Below are 27,923 nucleotides of genomic sequence, written 5' to 3'. Positions count from 1 at the left end.
ATTTACAAAATGAAATATTTTGACACCGGTACAGAATATTTACACCGGTGGCGGCGTTATTTTCACACCGCTTTCGGGGGTAAATTTAACACCGATAATTTTAACACCTACACCGCTTGGACGGTTTTTTACAGTGTATATATATTTATTTATTGTCAACGAGTGAGTGGATGGATTAAATAAATACCGAGTGTGAAATAGTTTGCAATTATGTTAATTCACTAATACGTTGGCTCGGGTCAGTGCTCGGTTGATATTAATACTCTGGTTAGTCAGGAACACGTTGAGGTACTTGAGTAGTAGTATCTTGGGGACATCCCGCTGTGAGCTGTGAGCTGTGAGCTGTGAGCTATATGGATAGAATAGGAGGGAGTTTCAGCGTTAGAATGCACTGGTTGTTATGTATACCGCGAATATACATACTCATCAACTATGTGTCCATGTGTGAGTGAGCAAAGAGAATGATAGACTGCATAGCTGCTACTCCAAAGGTACTTGGTCTAGTAAAGTTACAGTACTGAATTGTAAGATGCTCATCGAGATGCGGATATACTCCAAGTAATTAACTGCGTGTCCAGATAGATTATTACCCAGATATTTTCTCCATTGTAATGAGATCAAGAGGGATATTAAAATATGCAAGATTGATTGATTGATTGATCGGTTGATAAGTTAATTAATTGATAAACTTAATAATGGAGATGAAAAATAATTTAAAAAGGTTTGTTACTCATCGAAAGGCATGAACCGGTTGAATTGTCGTAGTCGTTGATGTCAGTAGAGTTCAATCTTAATATAGTGTGACCCCCACTGTCATTTGCTCACTCGTTCGTCTCAGCTACGGAGTCTTGATCGTCGACGTTGAGTAAGGAGCTAAAGATAATATAAAGAACCGACGAAAAAGCTCGTCCGCATGTCATGGGATAGGAGTAAAGAGTTGAGGGAAAGAGAAAGAGAAAGAGAAAGAAGTTAAGACAGAGGCAGAGGCAGAGGCAGAAAGTTACTGTGCGTGTGGTGTAGACCCGTACTGCTGGATGGTGAAACAAACTAATGTAATATATGTATAACTAAACGGACGAACGGACGGATGGACGTGCGTGCATGCTTGCGTCCATTGCACTTTATCCAAGCCCGGTTATTTCAGCGACACTATATAACTACACCACTGGCATAGAACTTTTCTGCTGATGATGATGATGATGATGCTGCTGCTGCTGCATGAGTCCTCAGTAAAACCCAATGCATCGACATATATATAACACTTACTTACTCGCTTATTTATATACATATATACATATATATGAAAGTAAAACGCAGTGTACGCACTTGTCGGGTCGCACACGCTCTTAACCAAAGAGATAAAAAGATAAAAATAAGAGATTGCTTGCTCGAGTGTCATCGATCTATTTACGGAGCTGGAATTTCTGGCCTTCGTACCAGAAGACTATCAAGGAAACTCAATAATAGTATTTACTTGTTATTACCAAAATAAATTATTACATTTTATTTAAAAAAGTAGACACGACAGTTTTAAATCCTTTGGACATAAAAATAATACACGGGCTTTAAATGCATATATATATGAGTTAAATAGAGTATAAGTACAGAAGCTATCGTCTGAGTGTGTGGGGAGCATAATGTATAAGTATATGCTACAAGTATAGAAGTAATAAAAGAATAATAATAATAAGAACAAGAGTTGCTTTGCAACGGCAGCACAGTAGGGAATGCCCAGTTGAGTCTTTTATCAGGTTTGCGTGCATAGTAAAGTGGGTATGCACGTAGAAACGAGATTCTCCGAGGTCCCGTGCCGGTCGTCGCCTCCTTGGCGAGGTCACGGAAATCGATCGCACTCTCCTCCTCCGCCACTCGACTTCTTACCTTCTTCTTCTTCTTCTTCTGCTGCTTCTTCTACTTATATTTTATACCCCTTTGCGTTTTATTTCTCGGCGCAACCGCTCATACTTAAAATTCATCTGCCAGCCCGACTTATCAAATAAAAGTCAACACAGACTCCAGAGCTCTGATAGACGAATAAAAAATGTGTTGATAAAATTTGTCAAGTCTATCACACGCGGAGACGAATAAATAGACACAAGTTATTTCCAATAAAATTTATTTGTACTGAGCTATTCAAGCTGGATAATGTCTTTTGGAAGATGAATAGAGCACTACTTGTGCTATAGATCCTCAGATTTCTGAGACGGTCGTTATTCTCTAGAGGTTGTAGTGTCATTCTTCTCCGGGATAATGCCGTCGAGTTCATCATCGGGCAGGTCTATGCTGCCATAAGTTTTGGTATGGAACGAGGAGGGAGGAGTGGGTGAGAACTGTTATGTGTCGATGCTAGAGTGCACGTACGTACAATACAGGAGGGGAGTTGGGAGTTGGGAGTTGTTAATGTGCGGGGGATGTGCCCGTCACCAGTGTCGAGTATGTTGGTGGGGATGGTGTACACACACTAGAGTGAGACAGAGAAAGAGAAAGAGAATTGCAGAGAGTGTATAGCACTCTTGGCGGGTGCCTCCTCCTCCGGTCGGCGATGCATTGTGGGGGTGTTGGCCTTCAACTTGACGGCGCAGTTTCACTGACCTGCCTGAGAAACTTGTACTCGCGGCGGCTCGCGACTCGTGCCCACCGACGACGGTACGTCCTGTACTCAACAAGAATATCCTTTTTATCTTCCATTGGTTCTTACTTTTATTATTTTTATTCCTCGGCAAGGGTTTTTCTTTATCATTATTTATCTTTATTTCTGCTACACTTTAACTCTCTTATTTTAACCTACACATTTTATAGTTTTGTTATTACCTTTATTTATTGCCCTTTTCGTAACTAAATTACTCAAGAGGTATTTTGCTTACTTTTTAAAACCACCACCATCTGTCAGGCCGTTAAATTTTTATGCTTTCCATTATTATTATTTTAAAAAAAAAAATTTTTTTTCGTTACAATAAAAATTTAAACGAATTTTCTCGGAAAAAAGGGAAGTTTCTCCTGTTTTTAATTGATTGACAAGCGTTTATAATTTTTAAAAAATAGTATAATTGTCAATGTGTTTTCATAATGACTTTTTTTACGGTAAATTTCCATAAAAATGGTTTTTTTCTTTTTGTTGGTCTTAAATATATGTAAATTAGTGGGTTTTGTGCTGAAGAGAAACGAGGAGAGAAAGTAATTGATGCATTGGCACCGAAATCAGTGTGCCGAGGAGCCACTAAACACAAAAGAACTCTGTTGCAGTGGTATTATACGAGATACTTAGCTCTATACTCCACAAGAGCACTGCAGCAGACACGGCTAGCATACAGAAAAGGCCCTGGAATTTCGGTAGGCGTTCTCCATTTCAAGGGGAGCAATTACTAAAGTGCCGCGCGCACGCAGATGGCTTTTTGGTTACTATTACTTTTTTTTTACTCATAATTTTCTTTTTTTCTTTTTTCTCTTTCTCTTAATCTCGGCCTTGTTTTAAAAAAATAATAAAACCGCCTGGACCCGGACCGCGATGATTTTAGAGAGACCAGAAACATTTCGAGCTCGTTTGTCGGCCGATATAATTCCCTCTGCTCTTGAATAACTGAATTTTCTGCTCAACCACTCGTACAAGATAAATTGCTTACAATTGCCGTTCTCCCAATTACCATTTTATTGGTAACATTTACTGTACAAATGACAAAGTTTTAACCTTAAACAAGTCATCCTGATTCTTTTTAAAAAATTCCACGTGCATTTATCGACTCACTGTCTATTTGAAATACCAACAGCTATATATAAAAATATATATGCGGCAACACGTATACACGTATACATACAGTATAGTGCACAGTACAAGGGCTGGAAAATTCTAGAACCTCGGGAAAATAAGAGAGATAGTGATACATCAGCATTGATCGCAACTCTAGCTCCAGTGTCGTTATAGTTTCTATCGCTCTCGCTCTTTTTTATCTCTATTACTCACTATCCATAGCAACTACGACTATTTTTCTCTCCATGATATGATGTATCGTGAGAATAAAGTCAACCCGTGAGCTTGACTTATACCCATTATCCCAGTTCACAGGCTAATTTTATTGAATTCTCATCCTCTTATTAAAATTTATTCAGCGTCTCCATGTTCATATGAGGAAAATTTTTTTTACTTTTTTTAAAATTGGTCGTCGAGTGTCGCGTGAATTGAGGCATGGGTTTAAATGCGGGTGTTCTTGAACGGAACACTATACTGTAGTCTATCCACATCTACGGTTTCTCCATCGAGCGTAACGTCAGAAGACACGGAGGACACCGTTCGAGAGTTGTTTTATAGAAGCAATATAACAGAGGAGTAGATATAAAAATAATTTAAACAGTAATAGAGCGAGAGAAAGGAGGAATGAGAGCTCCTTGGTTTTCGCCCTTCGTCTGTCGGTTAATTTTGCCATGGACAAAGCAAAACCAGCCCACAGAACACATCTCTCTTTCTCTCTTATATATACTACTCGTATTCCACACAAATACACTTTACTTGTATACACCCGTTCACCAGTTCGTTGGTTCGTCCGTTTCACCTTGGCCGCGGCCCTTCAACTGTCTACGACCCACGCCCCCTCTCGACGCGTTCTTTCTTCGTCGCGTGGACACCTAACCACTATTATATATACATACATATATATATACCCATCTTCGTTCCTCAACTGAGGATTGCATCCCTGTTATATTGCCGTGTATCATCATTGCCCCTGTGAGCAGGATCGGTATGCCCATAGGTTGCCTGCACGAGCTCAGAGCTCTCACCTGCCTCTCGATCCCCACATTCGCATCTCACACATGCTCACAGACATCCATGTGCTGCTTGTTGGCGGTATCAAAGTGTCTGCTTGACCCACCGAGTCGACGACTTAGTTCTTGAGGTCTTTCCCCTTCGACTTCCTCCAGAGTCCAGAGCCTTCTTACAATTCCATCGATATCCACTTTACTCATTACTTTTTATTTTTATTCCTTTCATCTGAAGCTTATCCTTTTCATCTCCACACATATTTTTCAGCTTACACTCTATACATATTAGTTAAATTATTCACGATTTAATGAGTCTGTAATTGAAGATGAACAAAATATTTCCAGGTGTGCAGGTTCTGCTTGGTTTTAAATCCAAGTACAAAGGTCTCTTTACTTTCCCTTGTTATTGTTGTTGTTGTTGTTGTTGTTGTTATTGTTGGTAGTGATGTTACGTGTTGTCTGTTTTCACCGATTACTCACAGTTGGTATCGTATTTATGTCAAGATTGCTGGCTGCAGACTCCAAACGGCCTTGGGGAATTTAAAAGCTTCGACATTGCATTATTATGTATATATTTTTTGTAATTTATAATAATTATAAATTAATTAAACCTCGATCCGTGTATTTATTTATTAATATTGACGGAGATTTTATTGGGAAAGAGTCTGGGAACAAAAATTATTTATACTTTGAGAGGAAAATGGAGTTGAGGAGGAGTATGCAGTTCGAGTAGAGGCTTGTTGAAGAATAACCAAAGTATAGTATATATATATATATATATATATATATATATATATATATATATATATATATATATAAAATAATAAAACAAAGACAAAGTCGGAGAATATAATAAGAAATAAAGAATAAAGAAAGAAATTGCAGACACGCGATGGAGTAGCGGCGAATACACATTTTCTGTTTCTCTTGAGTCGAGTCGGTCGCTCTCGGAAATAAGACGAGTTTAGTAGTTTTGCTGCAGTATATCGGAGCGAGAAGAAACAATATTAAGTGGAGAGTGGTTCACCTGCATTGCTAGCATTGCGCCGACTCAAGGCCAGAGTCTGCGGGTCCAGAGACCGGGTCGCCGATGCTCTTCTTCCTTTACTTCCAGTTTCCTGCCTGCCTGCCTACCTGCCTGCCTGCTTAGCTAACTCCCCCCCTGCTCCTCCTTTTCAGCGCTCCTTCACCTCATCCTCGGGGCGATGCCTCATCTCGCGTCAACAATCGCTGGCTCTCAGCTACGAGATCTTTAAACGGACCTTTAAAATTAAACGCGCTTTCCACACTCTAGATAACTCGTTTTTTAACCTCCGGTTGTGATTTTTGTCCGCATTAATTATCCCAACTGTTTATCAAACATTGCAAAATAAATATTTTAACTAGAATAATTAATAAATTTTGTTTTTTTTTTTATGATTCCAGGTTGCAAGATAAAAGCACTCCGTGCTAAAACCAACACCTACATAAAGACTCCAGTACGCGGAGAGGAGCCAGTGTTCGTGGTGACCGGACGCAAGGAAGATGTAGCCCGTGCAAAACGCGAGATTCTGTCAGCAGCTGAACACTTTTCACAGATTCGGGCTTCACGTAAGAGTTCATTGGGCGCACTACTGGGAACACCACCGGGTCCACCAACATCAGTGCCCGGCCACGTGACTATTCAGGTACGCGTGCCATACAGAGTTGTTGGTTTGGTAGTTGGCCCAAAAGGTGCGACAATCAAGAGGATCCAGCACCAGACCCACACCTACATCGTCACACCCAGTCGCGATAAGGAGCCAGTCTTCGAAGTTACCGGTTTGCCAGAGAACGTCGAGGCCGCGAGACGTGAAATAGAAGCTCACATTGCACTCCGCACAGGTTCAACCAGCGGACCGGGTGGTCTCGTAGGGGACGAAGTTGATTTGCTTGGGGCTCTGTGTCGCGGCGGACTAGGGTCAATCCTCGGCAATTTGGATCCACCTGGGTCCAATGGGTCAAACGGTTCCACCAGTGGCGCTTTCTCTAGCAGCGGAAGCTGCAGCAGTTCATCAAGCAGCTCCGGAGCACCCGGACTCAACGACCTCGTGGCCATCTGGGGCGCGGGCATCGACCGCGACGAAGGACTTGGAGACTCACCGTCATTTGAATCTCAGACAGCATCTGCCTCATCAATATGGTCATTCCCGGGAGTAACACTACCATCCCGACCATCGCCACCGGCTTCAGCGAGCCCTGCAAGCCCCACGGATTCACTACTCGGCACTGGAAGTGCTGGTGGACGTCGCGAGTGTGTCGTCTGCGGAGACAAAGAAGTTACCGCAGCTTTGGTACCATGCGGTCACAATTTGTTCTGTCTTGACTGCGGGAATCGCGTTTGCGAAAGTTCCGATCCCAGTTGTCCTGTCTGCTCGCGACCTGTTCTCCAGGCGCTAAGAATTCTGTCTTAAGATGCTTCATCCTAAACTATCTTCAGACTATTTAAAACTTAATGATGATGATGATGATAATGATGATTATTATTAAAAAAAAAAATAAAAAGGAGACGATTGTAAGGATAACATGAAGAACGATTTAAATTATCGAGAAGAGAAACCAACTTCGAGGGACCCTTGAGTCTGGAAAGACGCGCACAAGATTTAAATTCCACTGCTGCTGCCAATATTTATTAACAAAAAAAAAAAATTAAAAAAAAATATGAAAACAAAGATTTTAAAACACACATTTAATTAAATTTAATTACATACATATTTAAAAAACTTAAAATTTAACTACACAAAGAATTTTATGAATATTAATTACATTTAAAAAAATAATAATAATACTAATGACAAACAAACAAACAAAAAAAAAAATTAAATAATAATGAATAAATATAACCGGGGATTTTGATGCGTTCAACGCTCGCTGATTCCCGCGCCAACCGGATACAACGAATCGATTAAATATGCTGTAGGTGTAGACTCCCCGACTCGCGGCGCGTCTCCTATCGCCAGCTTTCTCGCAACACTTAAATCTCACATGATAATAACAATAATTACTAACAAATAATTATTATTATCACACAGAAAAAAAGGATTTCTTGGCGCAAAAAATTTTTTCTTGTTCTAAGAAAATTTTTACTTGACCCAATAAATTTTTTGTCTTACAAAGTGAAAACAAAACTTTTCTTGGGATAAGAAAAAATTTTATCGGAACAAGAAAAAAATTATTTAGGCGAGAAAAAAATTCTTGAGCCAAGAAAAATTTTTGTCTTCAATTCATAATACAAAATATTTCTTGCGCCAAGAAATTCTTTTTTTCAGTGCATAAATACTTAGCATTTAAAAAAAAAATTTTTTTGAAAACCGTTGAGTGAATTCGATAAAATTAAAAATATAAATGCAGCCAACAGATTTAAAATTATTCCATTAAAGTCTAAGACTTGACGATTATTTATTTATTATTTTAATTAAAAATTTCGAGTTAATAAATAATTGTTTGGTCTTATTCTTTGTAAACAAACTAGTCGCGCCGTGAATCCTTTTTAATGAGATTTATATGTAATAATTAATCCTCGTAGATCTGTGTGTGTGTCAAGTTCGCCAATTTAGTGAATGAGTTTAAAAACAACAAATATATATATGTGTATATACATATAAATATATGTATATGTATATATATATTAATAATGATAAAATAATTATTATTATTGATAATAATCATAATGATAATTTTTTATAATTTAAATAAAATGAGATTAGGAACAAGTGTTGTGGTATATATATATATTTAACGATTTTTAGAAGTCATTAAAATGAGTAATATATAAATTAAAATAAATAATTATTTAGATTTTAACGCAACCCCTCGAGTCGCCGGCTCGCTGAGTGATTAAAAGAAATTTTTTTTTTATAATTAAATTTAAATTTATAACAAATTGATCACTAAAATAAATATAAAAAAAGAAATCAATAAATAATTTATAGCTCAAACGGCGCGAAATCTTTTACCGGACATCCCTCGCTTAGAGTATTATCTTTACCTTTATATATATATATTTAATAAGCGATAGCAATTTAAATAATATATTAAATATATATAATTAAAAAAAATATAAACATAAATATAAATAGATAACAAATATATTATTATATATATATATAAAAAAATAAAAAAAATAAAAAAAAAAAACAAATATAAATATAAATATAAATATATGAATATTTTATCGAGAATTTAGATTTTGTATTTTTCGCGTGACGGGATGACCGGCGGAAGTTACACAGCCGATTATATATATATATATTTTATTTATGAATAAATTCGGGGGGTGGGGGGCGGATGTTTATGAAATTCGGGGGTGAGAAAAGTTAAGGCCGCGGGGTTGCGGTTTTTTATTATTATTATTATTATTTTAACTTGAATATATATTTAATTATCAGTTGATATAAATAAATATACATTCGATATTAAAAAAAAAATATATATATATAAAATTTTTAAGCAATTGCTCCGCGCCGTCTTATCCCTATTATTTAAATTAAAATAATCATATATTATTATAATTTTTAGTTTAATATAACAATATTTTGATACATTTTAATTCAAGTAATTGATATTTTATGATAATATATGATTGATTAATTTGATTATTATTTTTTTTTAAAACGCAAACGTCTTTTGCTTTATTTTCATTTTGAGAGACATTTATATTAAATATTTAACATATTACCATATATATGTATATGTATATGGATATAAAATATTAATAGAGAAGAAACAGAAAGAAAGACTTTACACTCTCTCTTTATTATTCATAAAATAAAAAATAAAAATAATAAAAATAAAAATGAAAATTAAGAGAGACCAAAGCTGATTTCGTGAAAAGAGGAAAATTCCCGCAGGTTTTTTTTTTTTTAATTAATATTAATTTAACCGGGCTCTTTTTCCGAAATCCGGGGGTTTTAACTTTTTATTTTATTTTTAAAAATCATTATTTCCAAATAATTACGAATAAAAAAAAAAAAGAAAAGAAAATGTGAGATACGGATTTAGAATACCCCCACCTGTGATTACCATTTTTCATTACACGTCTTTTTTTTTTTTCTATATTTTATTTAATTTATAATTTTCTATTACATTTATATATTTTTTTAAAATCATGTACAGCCAACGTTGTCAGACGTGAGTTATTTGTCATTTAAATTTATAAAATTATTATTATTATTATTACTATTATTATTATTATTATTATTATTATTATTATTATTTTCTTGTCAATCGTTGCCATTTGTTAAAATTAAATAATAATGAGAGAGAATTTTTTTTAAAAATAATAATAATTAGTAAGACGAGATATATAAATATATATGTGCTCAAATATCTTTTATCTTGATTATAAAAATAATAATAAATAAAAAAAAAAAATAAGCCAACGTGCTGAGACCCACCGGTGCGAGCGAGTTTAAATAGTAATAATTAATTATTATTTAAAAAAGTATAAAGACAGTGTGTTATTTTATAATTATTATTTTTCTGTAATTTTTTTTTATTATTATTATTTTAAATAGTTTATATTTTTTTTGTCATATTTTATATTGAGTATTTAGATTAATCCGTAGCGCGAGAGGTCAGAAAATGTCTCACCCGTAAGCAAAAAAATAAAAAATTAATTAATTAATTAATTAATTAATTAAATAAATAAATGCTTTTTCACATATATATTTTAATATAATATTTATACGTTCGTTAACAAATATTGGTCCGCACTTAAAGTATATTATTAATATATATATAAACAAAAGTCAAAAAAAAAAATTAAAAAAACAAAATAACAAAAAAAATTAAGAGTTATATTTTAAGTTCGATGGCAACAAATTATATATTTTTTCTACGTTAATGTAAATGTGAAATAAAAAAAAAAAATTAAAATTACGGTGATGACGATATTTGTAAGTTAATCTCCAGTTCCGATTTAAAAACAATAATTAAAAATAAACTAATATTTAAAAATTAATTTTTTTTTACGTCTCTGCACTTCATAAGTCTGATAGAAAAAAAAAATGTTTTTTAAAAATTATCAACGGAATAGAGCGGGCGAAATTATGAATTAAAAAAGAGAATGATCTCGAGCGCGTTTACGTGAGTGATTGGAGGTACGACAGGATTTAAATTCTCAATGGATATTAATATATTAATAGTATGAATGGTGTTTAATAAAAATGATTAATCTATATATATATATATATATATATATTTATATGTATTTAAAAAAAAAGGCGCGGAATCTCTTTTTTTAAATTATTTTTTTAGAGTAACTTTAAGTTGAGCGAGTCTTTGACTGTCTCAGGTGCGAGCGGTTGCCGTTTTTTACTTTATTTTTTTTTTGCTAAAGACTTAAGCATTTAAAATTCAGGGTTTCATTAATTCATATAAATTTATAAAATATTAAAATATATAACTAAATAAATAAACTAAGGCGTAGTATTTAAAGGAGCTTTTGATTTAGACTCGATGTCGAGAACCTCCGCTAGACATGGAGGACTCTGATTAATTTTTAACGAGTTTCTTAATCATAAATATTAATTAATAATGATAATAAATTTAATAGTAATAAAGAAAAAAAAAAAAAAAGTAAATAAATAGCCTTCACTTTGGCCGAGGTTCTGACAGTCTCCCTTACTATTTATTTTGATATTAAAATTGATGTTTATTCAAATGCAAATGCAATTCTCACCTTCGAGTCTCGTTAATAAAAATCATAAAAATAATAATTAAATAATAAGCGCAATAATTATGGAGATGAGGGACTAAAAATAATAAACCCGCTGTGACCCTTTGACATACTATTTATTATAGGAAAAAAAATAAAAAACAAAAAAAAAAAATTAAAAAAAAAAAAAAGTTGAAAAAAAAATTAATTATAAAGTAAATAATAATTAATAAGCTTACGTAAGGCATTAAGCGTAATATTTATAGCCATTGGCTGTGACCGATAACTGCCATTTTTCGTATAAAAAAAAAAAAAAATGAAAGAAAAAAATAAAAAAATAATAATGAAAAAATAAAAAACATGACAAATTGAGTAGACGCGCGAGAATTTGACCAGTGATATATATCGGGGATTTAAAAAAAAAAAAAACAAGGGATTGAGTTTTAGCTCAAGCTTGCGCGTAGATGAGTTTTTTCAGTATAGCAGCAGTAATTGTGGATAAGATTATTAATTAATAATAATAATAAAATTAAGTAATAAATAAATAATAAAAAGTCTGAGGGATGCAGAGAGTGAGAATAGCAATTGTCAGCCTCCCGATCAAATCCCATTTTTTTCTACCCACTGATTTACTCCCGCGTAAAAATATATAAATACTGATAAATAATAATAATAATAATGGAATAAAAAAATAATAATAATAAAAAAAAAGAGTTTAGAACACGAACACGACGATACATATCTCAAAGAATAATAACTAAACGTAAGATTTTTAAAAATAATAATAATAAATAAATAGTTTTTACGGTAAATAATTAATAATAAAAATAAACTTAGGGTTAATTAACATTGATGATAATTATAATTATATTTGAAGAGAAAACATATAGCGGAAGAGATAAATTGTTGTTTAATTTAAAGAAACATGTCATATTCTATTTAAATAGTTATGTATTCTTATTATTATTATAATTACTTATTATTATTATTATTATATTAGTTTATTAATGTGAGTTTTTTTTTTTTTCATAATCAAAATGATATTTTTTAACGAAATGTATCTCGCATTTTCTTAAGCTGAGTCTCTATAACGATCGATCTATTTAATAAATATATGGATCTAAATAAATATATATATATATATATATAAATATATTATAAATATAAATATTAATATGAGTATATATTATTATTATTATATTATATTATATTATTATTATAAATAAATAAATATAAAATAATATATTCGCAGTTTTCAAATGTTAAATGTATAAACATTTGTCTTTCCACACAAAAATAATTAAAAAAATATATAGAGTTGCCTATCTAGTGTGTCCGGTATTTTTGATATTCCAGATTATTATTCGCAAGTAGAAAACAAAATGTATGGGAATGATTTTAATTATTAAAAAAAAAAAAATATAATAAAAATAACGATCGCTCGTAATGAGACTGAAAATTGCGTTTAATTAAATTAAATATATAAATATATAAATTAATATTTTTTTCTTTTTTTTACACATTATTATAATTTTTTAATTATTAATTGGTGTTGGTGCGAGTTGCGGAAATTTTTTCAAAATTACATTTTTTTTTAAAATCAAAATTTCCCGCCTTTTGATTCCGCGCGCTTTTCAAATATTTGAATTATTAGCGACAATTGCACTCGACTAAACACCGATTTTTAATTATATAAATAAAGTATACATTATTATTATTAATTATGTTTATTATATTAATTACTTATAATTAAAGAAAATAAAAAAATCATATATTATATTATTATTATTATTATTATTATTATAATTTAAAAGCGTTTTGAGAATTATAAAGTTGAAAAGTGAGAAAAAAAAAATAAATAAAATAAAAATTAAGTGAATCGTATTATAATCGTAACCGCTTACTTATTTACCTACTTAATCAATTGTCGAAATCCGTAGGTCTTATTAAATAGGATTATTATTATTAATTGCGGTAATAAATACCTGTGTTATTTATTAGCCTCGATTTAACTCTAATAATAATAATATTAATAATTAATCCCAGTGTGTGTTGGGTTTAATATGCATGTTAGTTTATCATCAATGTAAAGTGTGTATTTATTTAAACCATATATACATATATCTATATCTATATTATATATATATATATATGGGTGTTAGTTATTATTTTAATTATTTTAAATAAATTAAATTTTGTAACTCGCAAATATTTAATTGTATCGATAGTTACTAACACTGCTACTAATATATGTATATATATATATATTTATATATATATGTATATTATGTAGACTAAATTAATACACACGCGCGATAATTATTAACGAATGCGGCTTTAACGCGCAGCTCTCAGCCCACAAACTCGATCTCATTTTAAAAATATGCCTGACATTTTTTTTTTTCTTCATATTTAAAAAATCTTATAATTATTTCAATTACTAACTTTTAATTTCCACTAACCGCTTATTTTTTTTTTTGTTATTAAATACAACTTGAATTTTTTTCCGTTAATTTGTGCGCGAGTCCAACGGCAACCGCTCAAAAAAATGAACGAAAAATTAGCGACCAGTATTTAAATGATCATGATAACAAAAATAAATAATTTGATTACTGATAACACTGATATTAATAAGACGATTCGGGGTAAATTGACGCCGCGTAATAATTAATAGATAAATAAATAAGCTATCAAATAAATGATAATTATTTATCCAGGCATTACTTATATTAGTCGTCATATAAAAATAAAAATAATAATATTGTTGGTACCCGAAATCGTCAGTCATTAACATGAGCATTAATATGTAGCCGATATTTTATTACATCACATTTATAAGCGACTATTGTACTCGCAGATTAGCGATAAATTATAATTATTGCGTTTACATGACAGAGAAACGACGGAATTACTTAATTAATAATATTTAAGAAAAGCAAATAAATATATATAAATATATGGACATATATTTATATATATTTAATGAAATTTTTAAATGGAGACACTTGTAATATTTATAAACAACTGTACGTTTCCGTGTCATGTGTTTTTGTTTGTTTGTATATAATTTATCAGGCAGATATATCTAATCGTCATATTTAGTATTCCTCTGGCGTATTCTCGGTGGTAAGAGATTTATTATTTTATTCGGAGCGAGACATTTTAATTTGTTTATTGTTTTATTTAATTTTCATTTTTTTTTTCAATTATTGTCTTTGAAATTTTATTAAGCTCATATATTTTATTCGCAAATTTCTTTCATATTTTGTTTATTGATTAATTATTAATATATATTATAACTATATCTAAAATTTGTTATTTTTTTGTCGATCCTTAGACACGACTGAGACAATGCATTTAAAGACTCTTCCATTTAAAATATAAATTTTATTTTTAACAAAATTTTATTTAATAAAAACAAAATATTGGCATTGTCAGAAATAATTAACAGAACATATTTATTTTGTTCATAAATAAATAAATAAATAAATGTATACGTAAGACTCGTTTCCGTATAAGATTTAATTGAAAAATAATAATAAATATAAATATATATATATATAATAAAAAAAAAAAAATATGTACGCATAATATAAAACCATAAAAAAAAATATATATAAAAATGAATAGCAAAGAAAATAGAAATAAGTGATAATTATTTTCGAGTGTTGGGAGAGACAAAAAAAGAAAAGTAATATGAAGACATATATTATAGCAAGTTTATTATTTTCTATATTTTTTTATGTAATTTTACGAACACGCGATAATATATTATGTCTATTATATTATTATTAATTATTAATTATTAATTATTATTATTATTAGTATAATTATTATAAATATTTTAATATATAATATGATTCAAAGATGTTTACTTTTGTTTTTTATTTTATTTTTATATTTTACCTTTCCCTTATTTTATTATTTTTATTTAATTATCTTTAGTTTTTTTTTTGGAGTAATTATAAGTGTCCATGTGTAAAAAAAATTCGTTCCAAAAATATTCCAAAAAAGTTCCGCATGTGGAACTTCTAAACATGAGACAGATTATAACTTCGAATGGAACTTTTTTGGAATATTAGTAATTTTGATAGTTAAAAAAAAGTTTTTATGAGCAAATTTACAGTCAAAAAAGGACGTTTTTGGAATTTTATATGGACTTTCCAAATAAGCTCTAGAATCACCACTTTTGACTTTTTTATAGACTAAAAAAGGCGTTCCAAAAACTTTCCAAAATCACTACTTTTGCATCTTTTGAAGACTAAAGACATTCTAGAAACATGCCAAAATAGTTCAAAAATCTATTTTTGAATTTTTTATGAAACAAAAAAAAAGTCCATGATAACTTACAAAAAAGTTCCAAGAACGTCTTTTTTTTACTCTAAATTTGCTCATAAAAACTTTTTTTTTACTATCAAAATTACTAACGTTCCAAAAAAGTTCCATTCGAAGTTCTAATCCGTCTCACTTTTAGAAGTTCCACGTGCGGAACTTTTTTGGAATATTTTTGGAACGAATTTTTTTTACACGGGTCATTTTTTTTAAGTTAAATATAAGTATTTGTTATTAATTTAATGGCAATGGCATAAACAATATATATTTATATATATATATATAAAATATCGAGCGAACTTTCAGTAGAATAATCCAGAGCAGCTCTAGTCTGAGGTCTTTGCCCCGTGAACTCAACAACCCCATCATTCAAACTCCCCTATCATCCCCTTGGTAACTTTCCTAAAAAAAATCTAATTTATAAATTTCTTCCACTCTTACCTCACAAAAAAAGCACTTGCCTAAATTCGAAAAAAAATCCCTTAAACAAATAAAATAAATAAATGATTCCGCGGTCGTCGAACTTTGAACCCGTTCCGGGCACTCCCACTTACAGACCCGAGCTCTCTGTAAATTAACAAATCGGATTTATTAAAAAATCTAAACAAATAATTTTCTAATTAAATGTGGAAACAAACCAGTAAAAAATTATAAAAAAGTGTTGAGACAAAAGGAGGGTTGCGGTGGAGGGAAAGGGGGAGAGTGCCTGGGGCTGGTGTTGGTGCAAGTAAAAGCAAAGTTTAAGCTGAAGAATTTTCTCGATCGCGAGGGCTGTTGTCCGTTGGGATGGCAACGTCGCATTGCAGCAGCAGCGTTGGGGCTGCGGTCGATGCCGTTCCAGGGCGGCCCTGGGGGGTGACGGGAGTTTGTCGACGTCGGCAGCGAGGCATGTGCTCCCTCGTTGCTTATAGCGGGTAGAGCTCACACACTCACACACACACTAAAGTATAGAGAGCAACCAACGGCCGCTACCATTCTTTTGCACCCTCTATCATCCCTCCAGTCTTTCCTGTCCCTCACTCTTCGCTCCCTTTCTCCACTCTCTCTTTCTCTCGTCTACTCTTCTCTTCCTGCAGCGAATCGATACCACCAACAGACTACTCATGCTTTAGTTTCTCTTGTTATAAAATTTAAGATAAAACTTTACAGCCAGTTCACTCACAAAAGTAGTATAGATGTTAACTATTCCAACTTCGTCTATTACTACTGATGCTGCTGTACTTTATCCTGATACTTTAATGACAAATCGCCCGCGGTTAGAGCCAACACACAAACTTGTTTCATTTTAAAATATTTATTGTTACTTTAAATCAATAAAAAAAAAAAAACTAGCCCTTTTTTAATCTGACAGTCTGTAACTGTCAGCTCTACTGTGACTTCCGGGAGCGAGTAAACTTTTAAATTTTCTGGCATCTCGGTTCATATAGACGACAGTTGAAATAAAACATCTCGTTATTTTAATTGTTATTATTATTTATATTTTATCTGACAGTATATAAATTTACAAAAAGTCTTTAGCTTCTTGCTCTCTCGTACGTACAAACTCTCGTCGTTCCGGTCGATAACTCGTGGGGGTCGCGGAAGACGAGGCGACGCCCTGCGAACTCACCCCCTCAACTCAGAGGTTCCCAATCTCTTGAGCTTATCTCCGAGTTTATTTTTTATTCAACACAATCTTGCCATTGTCATCTAATTAATACACGATCATTATTAAAAATAAATAAATAATTTTTAATTTACGCGGGAACTATTTTAAATTCAAAAATTCAAAAATGAATAATTGACTTATTGAATTGAAATGAAGGCGCATCATTTATTAACACAAATATAAATATATGAGACTAAAATAAATATGAATAAAGGGATTACGTGGTATGACGTGTGTCGTATTGATTAAATGACGTCTGTTTCTCTGAGGATTTTAATTTTAAAACTAAAAAATTGTAACCTTTTTTATTTTTTTCATTTAAAATTTTTATTTTGCCGCAAAATATATGAAATTGTATACGAATCAATGAAATTTGAAAATATAAAAAGTAAATGCGATAGGAGCGCGTGAGGGATGTTTAGAACTCTAGCTTAGTGGCCTCATTTAAATTTAAAAATAAATAATAATAATAATTTATAAAAATATTTAAAAATGAGGATTGGAATTTTTATATTTTACTATCGTCATTTAGGATAATTTAGGATTTAGGGCACAAGATCTGACAGGTTTTAATATATATCTAATTGTAATTGAGTGAGCAATGGGTTTTATGATGAATTATTAATTAATTAACTAATTAATTAATTAATAAATATATTGAATATAAACTTGTATGCGTATGACATATATATATAAATATATTTGTGTTGGTCGGGCATGTGTAAACATATATAAGTATATTTATTTATATATATTAATATTAATTATTAATTACTGACTCTCGCGGGATAAATAATAATAAAGATAAAATATTTAGATTTTTCGTAGTTTTCCAATTTTCCATAAAAAATAATAATAATAATAAATATGTGGGAGGTATGCAATGTTATTATAGATTTGTAGGTGGAAAAATCTTCGTTAATTCGAGTGAGAATGATTAAAAAAAAAAATGAATATTCAAAAAATAAAATATTAAGAGTATGTAAAAAAATTAATTTTGTACTTTTTCGTGTACTTTGTGAAATGCTCAACAAAAAAAAAAATAAATAAAAGTGTCGTATCTATCGTATTTAAAAATAAAAAATGAAAATATAAAAAAAAAACTGGAGATATAAAATTTTGTTGGCGGGAAAAGTTTGAATTCGTTTGAGCGGTTGTTTGAATTTTTTTTTTTGAGTTGGCGGGTAAAGTTTAAATTGTTGGGTAAAAGTAATTTGTAATTATTTGATACAACGTCTAAGTCTTCCGGTATTGAGGGTATTAAAGGAATGGAATAAAACATATTGAGACGTTTTAGTTTTTAAAATATTTAAAATTATATATTTAATTGTAATATTTACTGAGAAAAATAATAATTATAATTATGGGAATGAGATAAAAAAATTCAAACAAGCAAGAACGAATTTTGTTATTGAGAAAATAAATTGTGGGAGTAAGATTTAAAAAAATAAAAAAAAAATTATTTATGCTGATGATCTGATGAGCAATTAACGGCTTAATGGAATTGTACATGAGGAAAATGATTAAAAAAATGTTAACAGTGGGAATAATAAACGGGAGTGGATCGAAGAATTGACTAAAGTTTATAATGAAGAGAAGGGAAAATAAATAAATGGATACAAAAAATAAATAAAATAAAAAATATTAATACCTAAATGCCCGGTTTATTTTTATATTTATTTTTCGATCTATGAAACGTTATAAAAGTTTAAAAGTAGTATTAAATTTGAGAAAAAAGTGAATGATTAAAATAATTACAAATACATATATATGACGAATAATTATTATCTTTAACTATATTTATATCTAATCTTAACGAATATATATTTAAAATTCATTGAAATTATATTTCTTCAAGTAACAAAAAAAAAAAGAAAAAAAAAAAAAAAAATTACTCACTCGTAATTACAGATTGATATTAAAACTTCCATCTACGTGGCGACTTGCCGGTTATTTTTTTCTTTAAATTTTCTCGTCCCTTTCTCTAAAAATGACTTGTAGTGTCTAGTGTCTAAGTCAAAAAAAAATTATAATAATAGTAAAAAAAAAAAAAAAAAATGTTACATTTTTGTCATTTAAATGAATCATTGCGTTGTCTATATCCTTTAGTCTTGTACGAATATTAATAATAATAATAAAAAAAAAAAAATGACAAAAATGTAATATATATTTAAATTACTGCCCAATGCTCCTTTAGCTTTTAGTCTGCAAGACAGTAATAATTTTTTAAAATTTTAAATCTCAAATTAAAATTATTGCTGTCATTGTTCGAAGTGATAGGAAATTGTGAAAAAAAAAATATAAAAAAAAAAAAAAAAAAAAAATGTGTACGATCTAGCTGTGTAACCGTGTAGCCTATGTCATTGAGATCGATTAATTATTTGTGTTTGTCGTAATGTATGAGTCCAATGAGCGAGTGAGAATTAAAATAAAAAAAAGAAAAAAAAAAATCTCACTGTCTCATTAATTAAAATAAATTGTAATGGCTAACGTAATTTGTGATATATAAATATATTAATACACAATATATCTATATATATTTGAAGTTACTTTGTATATATACATAAATATATATATTTATTAATTTGTGATTTACACAACGAGTTTCACGATTTATTTATTTTGAATTCCGTTCATTCGCGCGTTTTATTGCTAATTAGTTTAATCCAGTATAATTATTATTATTATTATTTTTTTTGCGTGGATGCGATCGTGAAACTTTGTGTGAAAAAATATATACGCATTAGCTTTGGACTGACTATCGTATGGTGGAAAATATAACGCAGCTACAGTTTAATAAAACGCACATGATAAATTTTCGTGCTTGGCTTTGTCCAAAAATTTGAACTTTTTTTTTAAATCGTTGCCAATTAAAACTATAAAATTGTGAAATTGAAATTTGAAAAATTCGATTAAACTAAATCGTAAGTTTGTAATTTTTAATTGACGGTGTCGGGCCCGCAAAAAGTATTTTTGATAAATTGGGAATCAAATTCCATAATTTCCGTTCCAAAAACGGAATAATTAAAAATAATAATTAAATTGGGAAAAAATTGAAAAATAAAAAAGCATTTAATGCTGATTCGTACTTTTATTACATATATATAGGCCTAATATAATTATTTATTTATTTAAAAATGGATAACATGGACACGGATACACTGATAGATTTTATTTCCAAAAAACTTAAATGATTTTAAAAAAATAAACATGTAAGGTTATAAAAAAAATAAAAAATAACATTACCAATATATATTATATATTTAAAGTATATTATCTATATTAAATAATATAATATTAATATTAATAATTATAATAATAATAAAAAAAAAATATTTATATTCAAACAATAGATTCGGCGCAAGTCTGCCATGACGTAATCGATTTTTAATCCTTATGGAAATTTCATTGACGATCGCATTGGAAAATATTTCCTACTTAAAAAAAAGAAAACTAATTAATTCCCTCATTAATCCGACGTTTACTCGGTGTTACGTAAACAACATGTCTTCGATATGGAATTTCAAAGCAATAAGTAATGAAAATATTTAAAAATAGGTATAGGTATGTGAGATGATAATTTAAAAAAAAAAAAATGGCGAGAAAAAACAATCTCTTAAAAATGAACAAAATAAATCATATTAATTATATACTTATATGACTTATTTTATTTAATTATTTTTATTGCGATAAAATAATACATATAATGAATATATTTAAAAATATATATATATTAATAAATAAGTTTACTTTTATGTAATAATGAGAGATGCAAAAAAAAAATTGATAAATTATTAAAAATTGATATATTTTGTATTTTATTATTTTGTACTGACGTCAAAACCTTTCAATTTTTTTTTACCCGATTTTAATATTCAAATTCAAACTGCAGACGATCAAATATTTGTTGTGTTGGCGGTAAATTTTTTTTTGAAAAACACTGCAATGATTTTTTTTAAAATTAAAAAATAAAAAATTGGAAAAATAAATTACGGGGGTGGACACTCAGGTTTGTAATAAATAAATAAATAAATAAATAATAATTAAAATTGCAATTAATAAAATCTCGTTAGAGGCCATATCAAAGCTTTCTGTGATTCACCAAGACTGATGATCTGTTTTAAGAATGAAAATTTAAAAAAAAGTGAATTTGATTGACGAGATATAAATTTTTTAATCAGAAAAAAAAAACATTGCAGTGTAAAATGTCATGGCAGTAAATATAATTTTTTTGGCAATTTAAGTTCTCTAATTACTCTAATCTGTAATTATTAATTTTCTGTCATTACTTTGAATTATGTTGGCATTTTATTTAATTACCTCAGTATTTAATCACCGAATGAAATTTTCATAAACATTGACACCATGTAATGTTTTATGAAAAAAAAAAAAATAAAATAAAAATAATATATTATGGAGTATATTGACGATAAAGTTATATTATAAGATATTGAAAAAAAATTAATATTATTACAAATAACAAAAGATGTATTTAATTTTTCCTCTGTTTTATATTTAGAATTTATATTTCAATAAAAATATATACATTTAAACATAAAAAATCTATTTATTTTTTTTCACTGAAACTTTTATTTATTTTCAATTAAATATATAAATCACTAGCGAAATTTCGACACGCGAAATAAATGATTTTCATTTCGCTATCGAGCTAGAAAATTTTTTGGACATGTGCGATTACACACGTGCACATGAGAAACGACTTAGACATGCCGGATTGACAAAGTGTTAAAAGTTTTACTTAAAAAAAAAAAAAATTTTACATTTTAGAGTTCAATTAAAAAAAAAAGTCATTCAATTTTTTTCGAGAGGTAAAATCCTGCAGTTTTTTGAACCAGTGGAAAAGTAATTTTCTATATATTATATATGATATATAAAGATGGAGGTATTATATAAGCACAGACTAAAATGTCTGTGTATCGATCGTTATATTTCCGACTACACTTACTCTCTTATACCATTACAACAAAGTACACTAGACTACACAGTGTGTATAGCAAGTAAGGAGAAAAGAAATAAAAATAAAAATAAATAAAAAAACCGAGGGAAGAAAAAATATTCACCGGCACCCTGTTACGGGGTTGTAATTGCGCAGAGACTTTCATTCTTTATTACTATTTGCCTTTTTCTTATCCCATTTTATTATTTTTATTTAAATTATCAAATTACCCCCACTAATAATAATATTGATAATTACTGAGTCCAGTAATTGGAAAGCAATAAATATGAATCATAAATTTGAAGTAACAAATTTTAAAATTAGTGCCAAAAATATGTAGTCAGCTTGATAAATGTATGCAATTGGTAATTAATTATAAATAATGATAATTAATAGACAAATGAACGAACGCCAATCGAAGACTGAGAGCGAAATAAAATAGCGCGTGTTTTTGAAACTATTTAGCGACAGTTAAATTTATAAATTGAGGAGAGAAACAGACAATTTTTGAAATAATTATTATTTATTTGGTGTATCGGTGTCTGTGGTGTCCAAAATATATACATATATATTTGTTTTTTTATAATTTGGTGACGGCTAATGATACAAAAAAGATCGGCGAGGCTACAAAACACAGTAATTTAAATAAAGTTGTTGAAGATTTAATAAAATATTTGAAAATCTCCCGCAAACTCGAGGTCCGTGACCCTGATTATGATTAATCCTTATAAATTTATTATTATTATAATTATAATACTACTCGTTAGGTTGTTAAATCACATCAAGCATCAAAAATTGTATTTAAATAAATAAGATTATATATATAAATATATACATATATTTTTTCAACTGCGCAGTTAAGATTGGGATTTACCATTTAGATGTAATTATTATTATTATTTTTATTTAAACTCCAAAATGAAGGAACTAAATAAATAAGTTGGGAAATTTAAAATTAAGGAAGCGCGTCCTCGTGTAAGGGAGAGGATTTTAAAAGACGATTCAAAAATAGCTGCGATCTTTGATGTATAAATCTAGGATATTAATTTGCTGAGTGCAAGAGACTACGGAGTAGTCAGAGAAAATGGGCACTTACTGTTCGTTAATTATTAAATAACCAGAGAGTGAAGAGACGTTTCATTTAAATGCTATACTATAATCCCAATCTATCAGGGTTTCGTATATTATATTATATATTAATATAAATATAAATATATATTATATATGTATGTTTTAATAATAATATTGAAAAGCAAATATATTATGTATAAAAAATAATAATAATAATAATATTATTAATATATCGGTATACACGATAATTGTATGTGTGTATATATATATGAAATATATTATATTAATAAATAATATCATATCTACATTTATATTTATATTTATCTTATCCTTAATGCCATAATCCAATCACATTTATAATTATTTCAATTTTTTTTTCAGATTATTATTATTATTATTATTTTTGTTTAGTGCCTCTCTAAATATGAATTAGTGATTTTTCACTAATTTCAAGTGAATATTCACTAATTGTCAATGCTACAATCGTACCACGCAGAATTAGTGAATATTCACTAAATGAATATGTGAATATTGGAATTCACTGATTTCATCGGTGAAAAAAAATATTATATTGCGAAAAAAAATATAAGACACTTGTAATTAGATCCGAAATGTGATTAATGTATTAGAATCATTACTAAGAGGAAATATACATGATTTTGATTGACGAAAAAATCCCGGTGACTGCTGGGCTCGAACCTGCGTCCTTCCGATTCAAAGTCTTTGATGCTATCCACTGCGCTAGCCTACGCAAGTGATCGCGTGAGTGTGAATAGTATATCCGTTATGATACCAAACAATAACTGATGAAGAAATAAAAAATCTGTGATGTTATGATTGACGTACTCTTCATATAAATATATTATTGTTCTGTACTTCCATTTTTTTTATTTTGAAAGTTTTTTATTAAAATTTTTAAAAATAGTACCATAATTATTAATTTTATTTATATCTAGTAAAATATTTAATTATTTGCTAGTTAAAGTTACTAGTGAAATTGTGAAATTCATAAATTAAGAAGTGAATAACAGTTCCACTTGTAGAAATTATGAAAATATCGCTAGTTCAGTCGGAAAATCACTAATTTGCTAGTGAAAATTATAGTACTAAATTTATTAGTGAGAATTCACTAATTTGTTATTTAAATACACGGATTATGAAGTGAATATTGCTTCACTAACGTGATTAATGAAATTTCCACTAATTCATGTTTAGAGAGTCTGACGGTAATTATTAAATTTTACAAAATGTAAGAACGCGATGCGAAAGACCCGGGTTCGATTCCCGGCAACGGTAAAAAAAAAAAATTTAGAAAATTTTCTTTTACGTTTGAAAAATTTTGATTTTCCACGATTTCTAAATTTACTAAATGACCTAAAGATTTTCGGACTTCATCAAGAAGCTTAGGAGAGTTTGTGATAGTTTGTAAATTTTGCAGAATATTCTCGAAGGTCCAGAAAGAGATTTCTAGATTATTCCGAATAATTCAACAAGTTTATGGTACATTGTGATGCAAATAGTTTCCAAACAGTTAAATTTTTTTTTTAATTAAAACTTTGAAAATTGTCACATTTTCCGGGTTTATCAAAATACTTTTTTTTTCATGACTCCATTAAACGCTCATATTTAAAACCTTTTACTAAAATGATATATTTTATTATTATTAAAAAACAAATTTTTTTTTTTTTTATTTCAAGTAATAAAAAGGAAATTCTTCAGTAAAATATTTCATGATTTACATGTATATTATATAAAATATGAACGGTATAGTGCATTTTTTATTAAAAAAATAATAAAAAATTTAACGGGATTTCATGCGAGTGAAAAAAATTTAAACGCCTTATCGGAAAATTTTTTATTTTATAAATAAAATATTGCGAGCCGCGTGTTCTAAAATGAAAATTTTTTAAAAACTTTGCCGTTTTTATAAAACATAAAATCACTAAATTTTTTTTTATTTCAAGGGTAAAAAAGATCCCGCTCGACAAAAGATAAAAAATAAAATATCCTTTCATATATTTACAGCGAGAGCATACACGCGGATTTAAAGTGTGTAATAAAAAAAAGCTTTTGTTTTATTATAGAGTTTATCGCTTCGAAACGCAAATGTTTAGAAAAAATCTTCAAAGCCCAGCATACATTTTTTTTTCTCTTACAAATATCCAGTTGCAAAAAAAACCGTCTCAACGAAATACAAGTAAAGTATCACAGGTTGAATGAGCAAGCCAATCTATCTAAGGACCTCAAAATTGGATCAACTGATGCAGAGTTAGTGCGCCTCGATCAGGAATTGCACTCGAGATTTTCCATCATAATCCCCAGCAAAATTCAAATCCTCAGCTTTCAATCTCCCGCTGAAAATAAAAAAATCCTCTCAGCCGAAACTTTACAACTTAAGTATTTTTATCAATAGTCTATTGACTAAATAAATTGGCTAACAACAGTAACAAGTAAAATATTTTAAAAAATGAGCACCACTGTGAGCCGGCGGATTTAAGCGTCACGGTGCAACAAACGCCCAGACGGCGCGGGTTTTGCAAGTTTCCCGTCAGTACCACCGCCACCACACAACTACATTCACTCTACTTATTACTACTAGCTAGCTTATACACTACATACTACATACCATACATACATAAGTAAAGTATAGTGTACCAAGTATGTACCAATGCACTATTACTAGTACACTAATACTCGTACGCATTACCATGATCGCATATTCCGGGGGTTGTTTCTCTTCCCATTCAAATAACTGACTCTCTTTCTCTCTCTGACAGTCAGCAGTAACAGTAGTTGTAGTGCTTGTACTTGTACTTGTACATGGACATGGACATGCAGACAGTAGTATATATATATAAACAGAACACAGAGACACAAAAGGTTGGTTTCGACAGAGTAGTGTATCAGCAGGAAGAGAGGGTGGGATATATGTGTGCGAATCTCTGTCTAGTCTGGAAGCGAGTACGGTGTCGCCATAGCAACGTACCCAGGGAACCCAGCCGTACTCTCTCATCGCAACCCTCAAACTCTCTCTCCCTCTATGCCTCTAGTACCAACGTCCCTTTCCACGGAGCGACGGCTGGCTGGCTGGCAGGCTGGCAGGCAGGTTCATCCACCTCCTGGAACGCCAAGTATTAACGTACTCTTCTGCTATCACATCATCCTACTGATATATGCCTCCACTGACTCCCGCGGGTTCTGCTGACGGTACAGACTGCCGTTAGGTTCGCACTGGCTCTACTGCAGGATCTAGATCGAGAATAAGAGTACCCATGCGGCGTCGAGAGTACTGCACCCTGTCCGGGCGCAACCCTCTCTCTCGCTCCCTATATTTTCCCGGGTTCGCTCCCGGGCAACGCCCGCCGCCGTTTTAATTCTTTGGACTTGACAGCTCTCGAGAATTATAGCTACAGATATTCTGCTCACCAGATCTGTCGTGATATTACAGCACCAGCAGCAGCACCACCACCACGACGGTTCAATTATTTTAAGTGCATATCCGCTACTACCCTTTTACGTTTAATCATATAATATATACATACCTCGCTTTTGGTTTTCATATCACATCATATTTATTATTTATCAAAGCACCGATTTCACATTTATCACTTTCATACTCATACTCATTTATTTTTTTAATTCATTAAACGTTAAACTTTATTTTATCGCCCGCTAATTAACCAGATTTTTAAAATCCTCTTAGAAATTTTTTACTCTTCACCTAGACCTCAGAGAAATAAATTTATTGTAATTTTTTTTTAAATTTTTCCGCCTAATTTTGGAGTAGCCCTTTTATGGATATATTTATATATGTATCAATAAAGTCTAAGTGGTGCTCATACACGCCCATGTATACATATATATTTACGAATGTATAACAATATAGTTTACACTAATACGTTGGATTCCGAGTCTTGAGGAAATTGCATTGCAGCCATAAACTTTATAATGGGAAGATTGCAATTTTCATGCAATGTTGTTATGCTCGTTATGCAGTATACAATCACATTTATCTACATACATATATATGTATATAATAGATAAGTTTTATTGTAAGTTCATCTACCTCTCAGCGTCTGCTGCTAAGAAACAGGGTATAGAATAAAAAAAAAGCCTGTTGGGTTTGTCATATATATATATATGTAGCAAAGAGGGTAAGAAGGAACCCCTGCGCCGGCGCCGATCCGGAACTCTGTCGCCGGAAGTCCGCGTAGGAAAAAAACTACCTTCTTACCTCGTTCTTTTTCTCTCTACCACCCCTTGCTCCCTTCTACCCCCTTTCCCTCGTCCCTATTCCTGGTTCCTTGCGTCTTGACCTTCGCCAACCCGGACTTTGTACCTTCTCGATTTATTGTTAACATAAAAATTTATTTCCTTTCCTCCGACTTAAATTCAATTTAATTAAACAAATAACCCTCGACTTTTAAAACTCTAAAATAATAATTTAAAAAAAAACCGCCATTATTTAAATAATTAAAAGCGTAACT

The 27,923-nt window shown here is 30.1% G+C and overlaps 1 protein-coding gene across 2 annotated transcripts in view; it reads left to right on the top strand.

Annotated features, from left to right (window-relative positions):
• LOC130675771 (RNA-binding protein MEX3B) overlaps positions 1 to 12,078 on the top strand; it is a 32,818-nt gene extending 20,740 nt beyond the window's left edge. For both annotated transcript variants that reach the window (XM_057481625.1, XM_057481616.1), the window contains one exon: positions 6,178 to 12,078. In XM_057481625.1, coding sequence (XP_057337608.1) covers positions 6,178 to 7,184 — 1,007 coding nt within the window. In that variant the 3' untranslated portion in view covers positions 7,185 to 12,078. The remainder of the gene's footprint in view (positions 1 to 6,177) is intronic.
• The last annotated feature ends 15,845 nt before the right edge of the window (positions 12,079 to 27,923 follow it).

Source organism: Microplitis mediator, chromosome 1, assembly GCF_029852145.1.
Source record: "Microplitis mediator isolate UGA2020A chromosome 1, iyMicMedi2.1, whole genome shotgun sequence".
Classification (NCBI taxonomy): domain Eukaryota; kingdom Metazoa; phylum Arthropoda; class Insecta; order Hymenoptera; family Braconidae; genus Microplitis; species Microplitis mediator.
The sequence above is the reverse complement of the archived record's forward strand: the minus strand, read 5'-3'. Positions and strand labels throughout refer to the sequence as shown.